At 41.5% G+C, this 17,880-nt stretch overlaps 1 protein-coding gene across 2 annotated transcripts in view; it reads right to left on the bottom strand.

Annotated features, from left to right (window-relative positions):
- Window positions 1-17,880, bottom strand: part of MYO5C (myosin VC) — a 971,652-nt gene that overhangs the window by 684,370 nt on the left and 269,402 nt on the right. For both annotated transcript variants that reach the window (XM_086958305.1, XM_086958306.1), the window contains exons 7-8: window positions 9,354-9,435; window positions 9,168-9,275 (exon numbers count right to left, since the gene is read on the bottom strand). In XM_086958305.1, coding sequence (XP_086814431.1) covers window positions 9,168-9,275; window positions 9,354-9,435 — 190 coding nt within the window. The remainder of the gene's footprint in view (window positions 1-9,167; window positions 9,276-9,353; window positions 9,436-17,880) is intronic.

Below are 17,880 nucleotides of genomic sequence, written 5' to 3' on the forward strand. Positions count from 1 at the left end.
TGCAGGTATTTACTGCTGTTTTGCAGTTCTTGTTTCCTCTTCAGAAGACGATTATTATATTTATGAAATCAAATGAGGTTGGTATTCAGACTGCCATGCCTACTTATTGTGCCCACTTCCCAAAACAATTCAATTTAGTGTACTGCAACTCATCCTTTCTTTCACATTACGATCACTCCTGGATGTTCAGAACCTTTTTTAATTCTACTTTTGATTTAGACACATTATTCTTGCTACTATGTGATTCCATTAATTTACCATTATTTCTGCGGGCCTCGGACGGAGGTTTAATCCCTGGGCACGCCTTCAACGAGCTGCGGGGACATCCCGACATCCTGCCTCAGACTTCTGCTAAGGTACTTTTATTTGGCCACGATAACCTCAGCCTTGTAGTGCTCGACAGCCTGGTTACCCTCTCCACTCGGCCTGGCACGCTCTCTCAGCTGCATCCCCCATCTGATGCCACACCGGACCTAAGGTGAGCCTATCGATGAGTGCATAATGTTGCCCATAGCTCCTCTTTGAGGCCCCGATACCGGCCAAGTTCTGCTCTGATCACCTGATCAGCTCCCTGCATTGCTTGCAGATGGTTTGAACTGGATCCAGCAATAGGAAATCTCGGACCGACATGTGATTTTGTTTTGTTTTTGTTCAATCGCTCAATCACAACACATATCGTGCTAGACCACTTCTCCTGACTTTGACTCTGGAAATCTACCTCAGCCACTTTCTCACAAATTTATTTAAACTGTAGTTTTTCTCCCATCAGCTGCATATATATATACAAAAGGGTGCTATAGTAAACAGGATAGTCACTGCATACTCTCGTCGGTTTTAGGATTAATGCTATCTCCAGACCTGTCATGTATACTCCCTCCTCCCCCCTACCCCTCCCTGTTCTACTCTTGTCCACTTTCCTACTACTGACCTTTGCCCTCACTTGTCCTGGCCCTTAGCCCCCACCCTGTCTATCTGTGAATTTTCCCTCGTCAATTTGAGACCTAGCTATTTTGTCTGATGCCCGATGGAGCTACCTGGTTTAGCTATTGGGGAGACAGGTCGGGGATTTCCCTCCTTGGACGTTTCCTACCCAGTCGGTTTTTAGACAATTTCCTTTTGTCTCTCCTGTTGTCTCTTTCCGCATCCTCCCTCTATCTGTCTCCACTTCCCTCCTCTCTTAATGTACTGAGACTGAACTAGTTTGACTGATGCCCGATGAAGCTACCTGGATTAGATATAGGTGAGATGGGCCATGGATTCCCTCCTTGGTCGTCACCTACCCAGTCGGTCTTTATGCAGACTTCCTTTCGTCTCTCCCCTTATCCTCCCTTTTCACCTCCCATGCCCCCTCCACTACTTTTCTCTCTCCTCTCCCTCCTCTCCTAACATATTGCCTATTTTTTTTATGTATTTTGTAATTGTTGATCTTTTTCTGTTTCATTGTTGATTTTCATGTAAAGCGCTCTGATACCTTCAGGTCTAGCCAGCGCTATATAAAACTCTTTAAATAAATAAATAAAATAACACGCACTGACAATTCTCTCACTAAGTCTTATTACATGATTCTTTAATCTCATAACATAACGTGTATTTGTAAAGGACAAGTTTACCATGAAGAGCAACCCTTCACTGAATTACAGGTAACTGTTACCCACCACTGTGATGTCCATTTTATTACCTCTGAAGGGCGAAAGCTTAAAAGACTCGCTGGGATTTGTATCTGTTATGATGGGGTCATGAATAGACCTCTGGTGTAGCTCTGTCACCCTTCAAAAAGAGAGAGCTACCCAGGTTAACCAGAAAGGACCGGGAATGGCAAAACAGTATAAAAAGTATTCCTTTCTGTGTGCTTCAATGCTAATGTAACAAGATATATTCAATATACAGTGAACCAAAGGAAATCTACTTACAATATAAATGTAGCAACACGTGAGTCCGTATTCTTCATTGATTATTCTATTTTCGGCATCAGTATAAAATGGTGATTTTATTGATTGTTTGTAATGATTTGTTATTATACATATTTTTAATTGCACCAAGGAATATATTAATTTTTATACTGATGCCAAGAAAAGAATAATAAATGAAGAATACTGTTCATCTTTGACTTTTTACAGAGGATTCCCTCTAATTTGTGGCTTTGATCTGTTTTCTAAGGTATTTCCAGTTTAGCGTCCTTCTGTTAATGCCTAACCAATGCATCACTAGGTCAGTCAAAGACCCATGGCACTCCATCACTACAACTGAGGTCTCTGGCAATGATAGCCTTCAGATTATCATCTGATTGCAAATTCATCCATAGTGGTTGTTTGTACCAGTCTTTCACAAAAGTTCCCATATTCTATCACCTATCTCCTTCCATACATCCCACTATAAAAAAATTATCTCCCTTGAGTGCTCTTCACCACCTTATGTTCTATCTTCCAGTTGGTAGGTTTTATACATAAGTCACTATTGGTAAATTACTGGCAACCCTGATGAATCAATTGTGCAACTGCTACTACAGAGCCCATCTTATCCATACGTCCGAGTTCTGACTTTGTATCCTGATTTGATTGTGATTGTTTTGCTTCACTTTTTAAATTCATTTGTACATATTTAGAAAATAAGTAGACATCCTTTATTTATCTCTCTTTATTCATGTCATTGCTCTGTCACATTCCAAATGCTAATCTACTTTTTATCAGGACAACACATACAAATATATGTTATGTGTAACTTACAAATCCTTGAGACTTTTTTGAAACCCTAAAAAGTCAGAAATCTTGTTAAATTATAAGTGGAAACTCATGATGAGTATTTAAACAACTTTTGAGACAAGCTTTATCCGTCCTCTATGATTATAAAGAGGTTTCAGATCTGGTTCATATTTCTGACTTATACCTATCTTTCACCTACATCATGCACACAGTGTCAGCTAAGCAACATGTAAATACACTTCTCAAATATGTTGCTACCCTTACTCTCAGCTACTCCCCCCCTTTATGTCTCTATTTAATGCCTCAATTTATCTCCTACTCATGCTGTAGTTGTCCGCTCATATCTCTTCTACACTCAGTTTTCTCGGACTTCTTTTTCATTTCTATCTCACAGTTCCTCATTGTTTCATACATATTCATGGCCTGGCCTGAGTCTTTCACGCCTCTGTCCTCACTACATTTCTGTACGTCCTCAATTACCCCGAACTGCTCTCTACAATTTTCATGTTCAACATTTCTTCTTCTCCTTTCCATTTAACTCTGGCAGGTGGTGCCTGAATGTTCCTCACTCAATCAGCATCAAGGCACACAACTACAAAGTGGCGCTATGTCATGCATGTCACTGGTGCTGTGCAGTGCAGTACACTTTGTTACATGTCACAACTTGCAGTACACTTTGTTACATGTCACAACTTTATAACGGACACATAATATGAAAGCGCATTTAATACATTATTTTTCTGTTGTCTAACAATATTAAAATACGTTTTGTATTTTGCATTATAACTACAGTGCATTTACTGTAGGACTATTGAATTTGTCAAGTCAGCATTCTTACAGAAAATGGCTTCCATATGGGAAGACACAGAGCTGGCTAAACTGTCGGTGAGAGCCCACCTCCTGGCTAAATCCAGCATAGGCATGGAACCATACCTGTCCTATTTTTTTAATGCACAGGACAGATTTTTAATGACCTTATTTAGGCTGAACCTACTTCACCACACACTGGGGATCCTTCGGGGTACATAACATCTACTGAGTTGAGGGGCCCCTGCGGCTGCGACCAAAAGTCTCTGCACGACATGCTCTGCTTTGTTTTGTGATGCCCCGACTACGCTTACCCCCAGAAGTTATTTTTAAAATGTATTTTAAAGAATGCTAGGTTCAAACAGGGAAAGGTGGCTCTGTTGTTTTTAAAATTGTCCGTAAAGGCTTTAACACTCTTTTGCACTGTTAACTTTTTAAGGATGGCTGCAAGACTGAGAAATACAAAAGATGTTGGATGATGGCACTTGATGTTAATTTTTTGCACTAGTACTCATGATGTTTTTTATAATGAACTATGCTGGAGGGGGATTCACCTCCCATCACGCCTGATTTATACTTTCCTGGTCTCATTCCGGACATACCTTTATAATGTAACCTGCTCAGGAATTCCAGAACTCCAAATCTCTAGCAAGGCTTTTTATCTTTATGACTTAAGATGAATTTTACAGACATCTGTTAATATTTTTGCACTGATTGTATAGGCATCTTTGTATTAGGCACTAATCCTTGTGATTTTTAAATTGTGTTGCACTTTTATGGTGTTGCTGTATACCGAATAAAGTAATTTTGATGATGATGATACTCAAACTCTGTTCCACGGTATTACAAGAGAAATTAAATACCATCCTTACTAAGTTGATATGTACTTACTATAAAGATGAATTTTGACTTGCATAATGTGTTTCTTAATACATTGAATAACGTTTACTGTTTAGATAACTGAAAAACGACCCTTCTCACATATGTAGAATGTGATTACAATAGAAACGATAAAGAGTTTATATAATGTGTGCATTAATATTTCATATACTTCATTTAAATATAGTTCTTAGCCTTACATACACATGATTATTCAAAGGATTTACTGTATACTTTACGTAACATGAACCTGATTCACTGATCATTTATATTCGTTGGTGTTTAAATGTGCACAGATATATTTAATGTGAACTTATGCTGATACTTTCAGGTAATAATTTAGACCTATAATTTTTCAAGTTACATAATTGCAGGTTTTCATTTTCTTCTAACACAATATTTCCTGTAGGTATTCACACAAATTGTTAGTTGTAGAACAGATACATTACTGTACTAGCGATAAAGAGCCTGAGAAGAAGACCTTGATGAAAGAACTTGGAGACCCACTGTGTTAATTGAAAGGGCTATTCAGCAATGTTTCAACCTGGCTTGTGGGTGCCTAGACTATTCTATTCCCATGTTTGGTGTCGGATATTTGGAAATTGTTCCAGTCTACAACGTGAGAAGTGTAGAAAGACAAAAGACCCTTGATGATGCGTGCAAAGGGGTATTGCCCAAGAAGACTATTGTGTGTTATAACTTAGTGTTCACACAGCTGTAATTCAGATCCCCTTTAGATTCTTGCAGCTGCCTTTACAGATCCCTTCAGAGGCTTTCCCCTGAATGCTTAGAGCACTTTTCCTTGGACTTTGAGAGGTTTAGACCTCCATGCTTTCCTCGATTCTTTGCTGAAACTTCTGAAATGCTGATAACTTCCTACTTATTTTTTCCTCGCCTAGTTCTTGTTTCCATCATGGAAATACCTGATTTTTTAGATGCTTTAGATTTTTAGAGCCATCCTTTGGCTGGAACTTTACTTTAGGTGATTTAGATTTACTCATGTATAGACAACAAAACTTGCAACACTTTTCTGACCATCAGATATCCCTATTGATATTTTGCATTGCTGTGACTGAACAGAATGCTTGCCTAATATTGGTCCACCTCAATTCCTTCCATAGGTTGGGCCTGCCTGTTACTCTGTACCTTGATAGCATGGTGTTAAGAGTTGTTTATCTTAATTTGATTTAGAATTTGTAATAAACCTTCTTCACCCCTAGCTACAGATTCCTGGTCTTCATTGTGTATCCAAATAGACTACACTATTAATGACAAGCGCGGAGAACCGCGACGCGCGCACTTAGGACCCGGCCTCTCCGGACCCCGCCCGCTCCTGGTCTCTGGTGGTTGGTCGGGCGGACGGCCCAATCGGCGTCCGGCCGACCCATTTCCGCTTCGGCGATATCGCGTGACCCGAGGGTCAGGGGGTGGAGACTCTGGGCCTATTTAGGGTCAACTCCCTGTGACTGGGGTCTCTGTTCCCGCTATCACTCCTGGATACCTGACTGCTCACGCCGGCACCTGGCCATTCTCGTGATCCGTGCCGGCTTCCCGAAACTAGAAGCAGAAGGATCGAGCATCGTTCGTGTAGCCAGGTAAGGGGTTGAGTGCCTCGGGGGGGCTCGTGGGCAGCCGTGAGTCACGGTAGGTGCTGGGAAGGGATTGGAGTGTCGCTGCCTTACGGGGCTTACGGCTGTGTGCGGGGATCCTCGTGGTGCGGGCTCCAGCCGGGCGGCGTGAACGGTGCTTAGGGGTGCAGGAACAGGGAACTCGGGGCGCGTTAGGTGCTATAGCAAGGTAGTGCGAAGCGCGATATAGTTAGCATGGCGCCAAAAAAGGGAGGACAAAAGCGAAAGGAGTCTGAACCTGAACTAGCGCAGATTATGAAATTGCTGCTAAAGAAGTTGAGCAAGGAGGCTCCCGATAGCGGGGACGAGAGCGATTCTTCCCGGGGGGAGCAGCCTGAGGTAGTGGAGCGGCCGCGCAGGGGGGTGCCACCGAAGGCCGCTTGTCCACCAGTAAAGAAGAAGGCCAAGGTGCAGCCTAAAAGGAAAGGGGCAAAGAGTAGGCCTAGCCCTGCCAGGGGGAAACAGGACGAGGGATCAGTAGGTCCTGTCCCCATACCTCCGTTAGATGCAGAGCGGGTTTTCCCTTCTGATCCTATGCCGAATGTGGCCACGCCAGTAGACCCAGTGGGTTCAGTTTTGTCTGAGATTAGGGAGGCACTGAAGGCGTTGGCCCCGGGAGGCGCGATACCATTAGTCACGGTCCCTCCGGCCCCACTCCCACCGCAGCCGGTGGCTGCAGTGGCAGCTGCTGGCGATCCGTTGGATAGCTTGCTGGTGTCAGTTTCCACATTAGTAGGCCAATTATCAGCCCAGCAGAAAGTATTAGAGAGAGTGAGCGCTGGGGCGGCGGCACCGTGGGTGCCCCCGCAGGCCACAGAGCAGGGCGCGCTGCAGGATATTCAGAGGCAGTTGGCGCTCTTAGTCGAGTCGCGTTAAACGTTGCCCAGTGTAGCGATTGGAGCCCAGCCCCACGCGACAGCGATAGCGGGGCCATCTACAGGAGGTAAGCCTGGGGATGCTACACTGAGGAGCACCGAGGTGGGAACTAGTCAGGGGAACGTGTTGTCTCAGTCAGGGATGTTAGCTACACATGTGAGTATGGAAATGCGAGAGAAGATTTGGAAAGGTGCCTACGTAGATGTATTCTCCCTTATCAGGCCGAAGAGACGAGACGAGGATTACAAGGACAGGGATGGGAAAGAGCACTCCTTCCGAGAGCGGAGACCTAGGATAGAGGAGACAATAACCGTCTCAGTGTTGTTGGAAAAGAGGCCTGAGTTGGCGATTCCGCTGGTGTTTTATACTAATAAGATTGTAAAGGCTCACGCCACCCACGGGGTGTCAGCCTGGCTGACATACGAGAGGGAGTTTCGCTGGGCGAAGGAGGAAAACCCCTCCATTTGTTGGGACCAGGTTGAGGTCAATGCTTGGTTAGAGAGCGTAAGCAATAGGGAACACCCGGCGAGGCAGCCCTTTCGGACTTCCCAGGGAGGGCCGGGCGAGAAGAAAGGCACATGTTGGGCATTCAATGGCAAAGGTTGCACATGGCCCCCCGGGCAGTGCAAGTTCAAACACGCCTGCGCCTACTGCGGTCACCCGTCCCATCCCGAACCAAGGTGCAACAAGAAATCCAAAGAACGGGGGGGTACAGCCCCTAAGGATAGCAAGCCCCCCCAAGCCTAAACTGCCTACTCCAGTGAATATTGAAAAGATGATTTTTTGGTTGAATAAATACCCGGACAGGGCAGCTGCTAGGATGTTATTTGAGGGTTTTTCCAGGGGATTTCGTATCCCAGCGTCTCATGTTCCCCCTATTAGTCAATGTAGGAACCAAGTTTCAGCAAGGACCCATCCCTCAGTTGTGGCCACAAAGGTGGAAAAAGAGCGGGCCTTAGGCCGAGTAGCAGGCCCGTTCCCGGCTCCTCCATGGGTGAACTTTGTGTGCTCTCCTCTGGGAGTAGTGCCCAAGAAGGAGCCGGGACAATTCCGGATGATTCACAATCTATCCGCACCAAAAGGTGCATCAGTAAATGATGCCATCGGCCCGGCAGTGTGCTCAGTGACGTACTCGTCCTTTGATGCCGCGGTTCAGAAAGTGAAGGAGCTAGGTGGGGGGGCGTTGCTAGCAAAAACCGATATTGAGTCAGCATTCCGCTTGTTGCCTGTGCATCCCGAAGATTACCTGGTCTTCATTGTGTAGCCAAATAGACTACACTGTTAATTGATATTGCTTGAGGTTACACTAACTCTCTTCACCCCTCGGTGTGGATAAGAAAGGTTCATCGGATGAGGAGATATGTTAAGAGAGGTGGCTAATACACTGTATCATCACTTTCAATTTGAGAATTCTACTTCATTTTAACAATATATCTCTGTGCTTTGCATGCCAGATTATCTGAAAGACATGCTGTCTTTTGCCAGCTATGAACTCATCCGAACTGAGGATAATGTTTAACAGAGGCCATCAAATCTATTTCTTTACTTTGGACCACATTCATAAAGCATCCCATAAGTATGTGCATTATACACAAAGAGATTGTGATCTAAAAAGCAAATAACCACACACAGAGTATGTACTGGCAAAGCAAATGTGTTTGGCTTCTTGTAAAGGGGTTTGATAATGGCGGGCAGATCTCCAAAAAAGTCAGTAGTCAAAACTAAAAAATGTTGTGACTTGAGCCCTTTATCACACCCACTTCAAAGCACATCTTTTTTTACTTGTCTTTCCTCATCACTTCCCTATTTATCAGAAATTATACCCTCTAGACTGTACTTTATTTCCTTAAACCTTTTTGAAATGAACAGAACCATTTATACCTCTATATGTAGCACTTTGGTCAGTGATGTAGCTAGACCTGTTGCTGCACGTGGCGGTAGGGGCATTGCTGCCCGCGACGACTGTAGGTGAGAGTTGGGGCGAAGGGAGCGTGATGACAGTCCCTGTGTCTCCTGCCCAGCAATGGCCACAGGTAAGATGGAGGGGTCCGCCAAACTCCAAACGTGTACCCCTTCCCCCTTGCTACGCCACTGATTATGTGAAAATGCTTAATTTTGAAACATAGATGAACAATGTATCATCTTGAATGCAGCTAGGGCCTAGCACAAACGCATTCCTTAGTAAATGGGGTAAAATTAATTTAGAGACATGGGCGCTACGAGTTTAAGGAATAAGCATGTCATTTTTCTACAGAAAGTTAACGGTTGTGCCACTCACCCAGCAATCTGAATGTCTTTTGAGTTTCTTTCATATCAGCTTTATCGTCAACACCTTCGATAGTTGTATTTCCACCCAGTTTGGTATAATTGAATTCATTGGCACTCACTAGAGATGAAAAAATATTTTAGCGAACACATCGTACAAGTAGATGATCAGCTATTTTATCAAAAGAACCAAACGTACCCAGGTGTAGATTCTTAAATTCTTGCAGGGATGCACATGCACAAAGCTGGTAGAATATATGGTAGTTCCTCTCATTTTCTGACTAAAGAAAATTTAAAAAAATACAAGAAATCAATAAAAGTTAAGCATATTAGTGTTAACAAAATAAAAATGCATTAATTAGTTGAACAAACAATCAAGATACTTATTTGTAAGTAAGGCACTACATTTAAAATAATAGCTTAAATAGCTTAAATAAAGATTTACGGTGAAAAGCTGCAACAGATCCACTTACAGCTCCAAAAATGCTACAACACTTGCTGCCCATAACAAAACAATATTGCAGAATAATGTTTGAGTTGCACTTGACAGAAAACTACTTGTGAATGACAAAGAGCCATAGAATGTTCTTGAAAAACGTTTGCAAGCACACAGCAACCACACAGGTGTGCTATGCAGGACTTATTTCTTTCAGTGAAGAGCTTCCATTGTACTTGACAAAGAGGTCAAACACTATTTTCAATTAAGCATAAAAGTCATGCATTCTTCTTAATAAGAAGTCAGTTGCTGCAGCTAATTCGACGGGGGTGGGCCAGGCACAAACATACTCACACCCATGCCTTCACATATGTGCACACATACACCCACCATTCACAAGCCCATACACATGCACAAACTCATTCACAGCAAGCACGCACAGATACACGTACATTCATAAAGGCACTAAACTTTAAAAAAAAATACTTACCACGGCGGGGATCTTGGGTGAAGGAAGGGAAGCCTCACTGGTTCTTGGGGGATTAGGACTGTTGCCTCCTCTCACTGGTTCAACTTGTTATGGGTCAGTTAAGAAGAGGAGGCGGCAGTCCCTCACTTGTCACAGAATGGGATGGGGTCAGTGAGACTGCTGACAGAACCCCACTCTGCGACTAGTGTCACTTATAGACAGTCAGCCCAGGGCGCTGCAGGTCTTAAAACAGAAGCATCCTCTATCTGTGATGCGCCCCCTTGTAAGGCAGAGGGAGGCCCTTCAAGCACTTTGCAGCACTGAGAGGGTTACGCCTACATGTCTCTGAAATCTTCTACCCCACAAAGTTCAACTCAGGCAGCACACGGCTGCCTGACCTGTACATGAACAGTGTGTCAGGCTGTCATTTGCTCAGCCTGACAGACACTCTTCATGTTTGCAAAATGGTAGGTGTGCGGGGCTCCTCCACCTTTAAGGACAGGCCAACACTGTATCAAAAGCAGAGTTTCGCAGTGCACTACCCATCAATGTACATATTCTCATTTATCCAGATCCCTATGAAAATCAGAAAAAAGTGCTGTTCTACGAGTGTGCAAATATCTTAGCAAGTATTACTGAAGCATGTCGGAATAGCAAAAGAAATTCAAGCTCTATGTGTTATTAGACCAACAGCAAGAACACAGTTCTAACAGGGTATTATAATTCTTTCTTCTACAATGGTTCTGTTATGACATTACTGGGTTTAACCAACCATAATAGTAAGTGATAGTAAGCCACACTACAGCATGGCCCCGGTATTTGGGGGGGAGCATGTATGTTGGTAGGGAGACAATGGTTTTACAAGTCACTGGCAGACAGCAGCTGAAAACAGGAAATCCAGCCAGTAGAGCAGAGGGGCAAAGCAGACTACAGCACAGCCAGTACTTTAATGGCAGGCTAAGTGGTAGTAGCATTCTCTACCCTCTCCATGTGGAACTCTCCCAATTAATGGTGGAGATGCAGTTGCCATATTCTAAATCTAGAATTCACCTCTCCTCTAAAAAAAAATTTAAACCATGGAGAAAACATAACACTGAAAAAGGGATCCATCAATACTGTCCTCATATAAATCTCACTCAGAATGTTCGTTACCACAGAAGCATCCTGGAATGTGACTCAGTTGAAGCAGTAATGGTGTAAGCATTGGCACTGCCCCGGGGGGGCGGGAGGGGGACGGGGGAGCGCTAATGAGCCAGCCAGCAAGCAAGTTGCCCGCACTTGCGTGAGGCTCCTGCAGCCCGGGATCACTATCCGGCATCATTCTGTATCAGCGGCGGCACTAGATGTAAAAAACGAAATCCTTGTAAAGCCCAACATGCAGTCTGAATAACCGGGTCAAACGCTTATGATGGGTTGCAACTGGCAAAGACTTAGCATGTGAGCCTACCAAGCAACGAGGTGCACTAGAAGATGGCGGTTGCCCGCAGAGCAAACTTCAGAGATGTGAGGACAGTGTACCAAAGGAGGAGGCAGCTGGGAGCGACGTGCAACTGACGCCTGCTCGGTCAGACCCGTCCCATCCAGCAGCTAAACCACTCAGCCACGGATCGCTGGGACAGGCTGAAGTGACGGCTGACCAGTGGTCGAAGTGGGAAAAAAAAGTAGGGAGACTGTGGGTGGAGAATCAGGGGGCGGGAATAACCGAAGATTGAATCAGTGGGCGGAGTCAGGGGTGTGGCTAGAAATAGCAAAACATACCAATTTTAGTACGTTTAGCATTTCACTGACCAGTTACAGCTTATAACGTTATTTAATTAAAACAATGGATAAACATGTTTATTTGAGGTTTAACTCTAACAAAAGAGAGGGACCCAAACAAACCGAAGGGGTAGGGTACCAGAAGACAAATTGTCAATAAAGTTTCCCCTTTGGGTGAACTTCTAAGCTAACCACAGTTTAGGACACGCACATCAACAATCAATACAAAAATCACAACTTAGGATCAGCAAATGATATAACCGATACAGTCATACAAAAAATGTACATTTTATTTTGATATATTAAAAACAAGGTTAAAAAACAAGGTTAAAAAAGATACACAATACATAATAAGACAATACATAAGGAAAATGATTCCAATTTATAAGGGGGAAATACAATAGTCCTAAACACTTTGCTGAATCACACTCCGAATTATATAGTTAGTCTCTTAAGAGGAGTTTCTTTGTTCAATAACTTAGTGTATTTCCACCCAGGAATGCATAGACGCGTCTCGGTTATGGCAAATATTGATTCAGAGCCAAAAACCTTCCTCAGGATTAAAATAATAGTATCCCACTTTAACCATGTATCCAGAATAAATAATATACACAATATAAGATATACAAAATATACATTGCATGACTGATCAAAACAATACCAACATCATTTTACAAAGTTCTGCTCCTACAAATGCATACACTATATATTTCCTCACATACAACAGCCAACTGCAGATTTTTACATCAGTTACTGTTGAAATAACAACATGTAGATGTGCAAAAACATTATCACATAATCGCCAGTAAAATATTAGTGGGCGAAAAAATCTCACAACCAATTAGGGAAGAACTCTAATGGCTAATATGTTATTTAGCCTAAAGATGAAACATTTGAAATGGCCGTATATAACATCAGCCGATAGCGGAGCGAATATCGTTCCTAAGTTCATAAGATAGGATATTTTGTATTTACCTTCAGTTAAAATCAACAAAATCAATGTCGATGGTGCTGCTATGTTCAGCTACCTTTAGCTACCTTCAGGTGCCTAAAAGATCGAAGCAACATAAATGCTTAGCGATTAGAACATTGCGACCTCCATAGTTGTCTCAAATATTACTTAGAGAGTGTGAAGCTAATTTCATAAATTTACACAATGAGACCTCCATAGTTGTCTCAAATATTACTTTGGGAGTGTGAAACTAATTTCATAAATTTACACACTACCCATAATGGCTATTAACGCTTATAGCCCTGGAAGGGCACAGCCCATGTACCCTCAGGGGAAGTTAGTAAACGGTGGACCTTATTTATATAGTATTTACCTCTTTATTTTCTAACAGTGCGTGTAAACATACACTGCACTATGTCATCGCCGTTATATAGATTACGTCGTCTGATCTTGGACGGATACGATCCTTTTCGTAGCTAGACCGCCTGCAGTCTAAGAATATTTTAAAAAGGACAAAACACGAAATTAAAAGCCGTCCTCTCTGTGTTTAGCGGTCTCTCAAAAACCCTAATAGCGGCACATACCTGCTAGTAACAAATCCAGACGGTACAGTGGGGTTCTGACTCCTCGTAATAGCAATTCCTGTGGCCAAACGCTGACTACGAGGTTTATATACAGGAAATTTCGCTTGCTCATTTTGCACGACCTGTTCTAATTAGGAACGGTTACTTCCGGGTCAGACTATCCCATCCGCACTAGTCAGTAAAGTTGGAAAACGGACTAGGAATTAAACGTAACTACAAATGTTTCGAGAAAAAGATACAAAATTAAACTCATACATACTATATTTAGCTAGCGTGTGTATCAGTAAGTTTGAATCACACAAACCGATATATTTATAAGACATTAAGAGTCGGTACATAATGTTGTGCTAAAGAATTTTATATTTATCTCACTATTTAAGATATATAGAACGGCACTATTGTAACACATTGGACGGCCAATGTTTTTGAAAAAATGTAAAATAACAAGAAGATATCCTAAAGAGATGGGCATAAATATCCATTCAAAGATGGCGGCTCATAGAACCAAATCGGTCCTGGTGCAATAAGCCTTAAGTATTAGGCATTGTCATACGCCTGCTGTTATGGATAGTGATTTCATACCAGTATTGAAATGCCTCATTCATTGGATACATACATGTAATTACCATATATCTACATTGTCAATACACATTGGCAATACATTTAAAGTCCATAAATCCAAATGCCTATAACAGAATTATGATCGTGATAAGTTAGTAAAAAATAAGAAACAGAAACAGAAGGAGCCCCTTAAAAAGGTGGTTTTTGTGAGTCAATTTTCGAATTTAAGCAACCAAATCAAGAACGCTGTCAATAAGAACTGGCACATTCTTAACCATGATGAGCCTAACAAACTCGAAAAACCCTTGTTTGCGTTTAAAAAGAACAAAAATTTAAGAGACCTTCTAGTACATACCTATAGAGAAGAGCCACATTCCTGCCAAAGAACTCTAGATAATAGTGTGGTGCTAGGAAACTATAAATGTGGGACATGCAATGTTTGTCCGCAATGTACGCAAGCGAAGGAGATTAATTTTAATAATCAAGTTCTGAAATCTAAGAGTTTCACTAACTGCAAAAGCAAAAACATAGTGTATTTATTTCAATGCCCCTGTGGCCTTGGCTATGTTGGAGAAACTGGCAGAGAGGCCAGGACTAGATTTCAGGAATAGAGGTCAGCAATAAAAAACAAAAATTAACTGCGCCCCTTGTTGAACATTTTCTCGAGGCAGGCCATGGTGAAAATGATTTCTCATGGTTTATCCTTGAAAAAATGTGATTGGAAAAAGAGGGGGCAATATGTTATCAAAACGTAAAGCACGTGAACAATGGTATATCTTGTACCTTAATACAGTTAGGAATGGTCTGAATTCAATAGAAGAATGGGAACATTTAATTAGACCTACTTAATAAGAAACATTATTAGCTGAACTTAAATGCATAGGGTGGTTTCTGAGGGGACCCAGTTGTCAACAATAATGTTTTTTGTATTAGTGGCTGAACATGGTAATAAGTAACGCTGAGAATTGATAAAATTATGATTGTTAAAATAAGGAGATTTTATTTTAATAATGCATATGTCCTGACTAATGTAATAACATGGTATGCCAATATGTATATGTATATACTGTGTAAATATAATTCTGTTATAGGCATTTGGATGTATGGACTTTAAATCTATTGCCAATGTGTATTGACAATGTAGATATATGGTAATTACATGTATGTAACCAATGAATGAGACATTTCAATACTGGTATGAAATCACTATCCATAACAGCAGGCGTATAACAATGCCTAATACTTAAGGCTTATTGAACCAGGACCGATTTGGTTCTATGAGCCGCCATCTTTGAATGGATATTTATGCCCATCTCTTTATGATATCTTCTTGTTATTTTACATTTTTTCAAAAACATTGGCTGTCCAATGTGTTACAATAGTGCCGTTCTATATATCTTAAATAGTGAGATAAAATTCTTTAGCACGACATTATGTACCGACTTTTAATGTCTTATAAATATATCGGTTTGTGTGATTCAAACTTACCGATACACACGCTAGCTAAATATAGTATGTATGAGTTTAATTTTAGTATCTTTTTCTCGAAATATTTGTAGTTACGTTTAATTCCTAGTCCGTTTTCCAACTTTACTGACTAGTGCGGATGGGATAGTCTGACCCGGAAGTAACCGTTCCTAATTAGAACAGATCGTGCAAAATCAGCGTGCGAAATTTCCTGTATATATACCTCGTAGTCAGCGTTTGGCCACAGGAATTGCTATTACGAGGAGTCAGAACCCCACCGTACCGTCTGGATTTGTTACTAGCAGGTATGTGCCGCTATTAGGGTTTTTGAGAGACCGCTAAACACAGAGAGGACGGCTTTTAATTTCATGTTTTGTCCTTTTTAAAATATTCTTAGACTGCAGGCGGTCTAGCTACGAAAAGGATCGTATCCGTCCAAGATGAGACGACGTAATCTATATAACGGTGATGACATAGTTCAGTGTATGTTTACACGCACTGTTAGAAAATAAAGAGGTAAATATTATATAAATAAGGTCCACCGTTTACTAACTTCCCCTGAGGGTACATGGGCTGTGTTGGTCACTGTAGTAGGGAACACGAGCACCACTCTGTTAATTTTTCTTAAATAAAAGAGAGAATTCTCCTTCCAGGGCTATAAGCGTTAATAGCCATTATGGGTAGTGTGTACATTTATGAAAATAGTTTCACACTCTCTAAGTAATATTTGAGACAACTATGGAGGTCGCAATGTTCTAATCGCTAAGCATTTATGTTGCTTCGATCTTTTAGGTAGCTGAAGGTAGCTGAACATAGCAGCACCATCGACATTGATTTTGTTGATTTTAACTGAAGGTAAATACAAAATATCCTATCTTATGAACTTAGGAACGATATTCGCCCCGCTATCGGCTGATGTTATATACGCCCATTTCAAATGTTTCGTCTTTAGGCTAAATAACATATTAGCCATTAGAGTTCTCCCCTAATTGGTTGTGAGATTTTTTCACCCACTAATATTTTACTGGCGATTATGTGATAATGTTTTTGCACATCTACATGTTGTTATTTCAACAGTAACTGATGTAAAAATCTGCAGTTGACTGTTGTATGTGAGGAAATATATAGTGTACGCATGTGTAGGAGCAGAACTTTGTAAAATGATGTTTGTATTGTTTTGATCAGTCATGCAATGTATATTTTGTATATCTTATATTGTGTATATTTTTTATTCTAGATACATGGTTAAAGTGGGATACTATTATTTTAATCCTGAGGAAGGTTTTTGGCTCTGAATCAATATTTGCCATAACCGAAACACGTCGATGCATTGCTGGGTGGAAATACACGAAGTTATTGAACAAAGAAACTCCTCTCAAGAGACTAACTATATAATTCGGAGTGTGATTCAGAAAAGTGTTTAGGACTATTGTATTACCCCCTTATAAACTGGAATCATTTTCCTTATGTATTGTCCCATTATGTATTGTATACAGTTTTTTAACCTTGTTTTTAATATATCAAAATAAAATGTAAATTTTTATGTATGACTATCGGTTATATCATTTGCTGCTCCTAAGTTGTGATTTTTGTATTAATTGTTGATGTGCGTGTTCGAAACTGTGGTTAGCTTAGAAGTTCACCCAAAGGGGAAACTTTATTGACTATTTGAGGTTTAATTCAGGAAAAAGCAAACACTCATAGGGAATATAGGTTTATGTAAAGTGTGTGAAATAAAAGCAGGAACAACATGTTACCTTAATGCTTTTACTCTCATTGTTCAGGAATCCATGATTAATTTTTGTCTCAAACATTGAGGACATGAATACAGGGCTCCTCCTGTACACGTGTTAAGACTCAAGGAAACCCACAAACGCTCCTTCATATTCATGTCAGCCAGCTAGCTGCTCAATCATAATATCGCAAAAAGAACAACTGGTGGACAGAATGCAGAACAATGTCATACATTCCCCCTAGTTCAGAGACCTGGGCCTAAATCCATTGTTTCTTTGCTCACCATGCCATTCCAGTTTGGAGCCAGCCATATGCAAATCAGTCTTGATCCTGCACCAAATTGGGACAGTCCAGACCGAACTGCCAGGCCAGGTCCTCCCTGGACTGGAAACAAGCATCCTAGGACCGGTTTCGGGCTTTCAGCCCTCATCAGTCAGGATAGCTTGATTCCAGTGGCATGGAGAGCACGGGACTCATGTCTGAGCATACCTGTCCCAATCGGGGTGACAAATGCAAAAAGAACAATTGATGGACAGAATGCAGAACAATGTCATACATTCACCCCAGTAGGGAGATCTAGGCCCAAATCCATTGTTTTTTTGCTCACCATGCCATTTCAGTTTGGACCCAGCTATATGCAAATCAGTCTTGATCCTGCGCCCAATGTGAATAGTCCAGCCCAAACTGCCAGGCCATATGTATTCAAGTGTCCTTTCATTAGGGAAGTGAACACAAAGCAGTACCAACTGAACTATGCACATAACA

Source organism: Lissotriton vulgaris, chromosome 2_1, assembly GCF_964263255.1.
Source record: "Lissotriton vulgaris chromosome 2_1, aLisVul1.2, whole genome shotgun sequence".
NCBI classification, from domain to species: Eukaryota; Metazoa; Chordata; class Amphibia; order Caudata; family Salamandridae; genus Lissotriton; species Lissotriton vulgaris.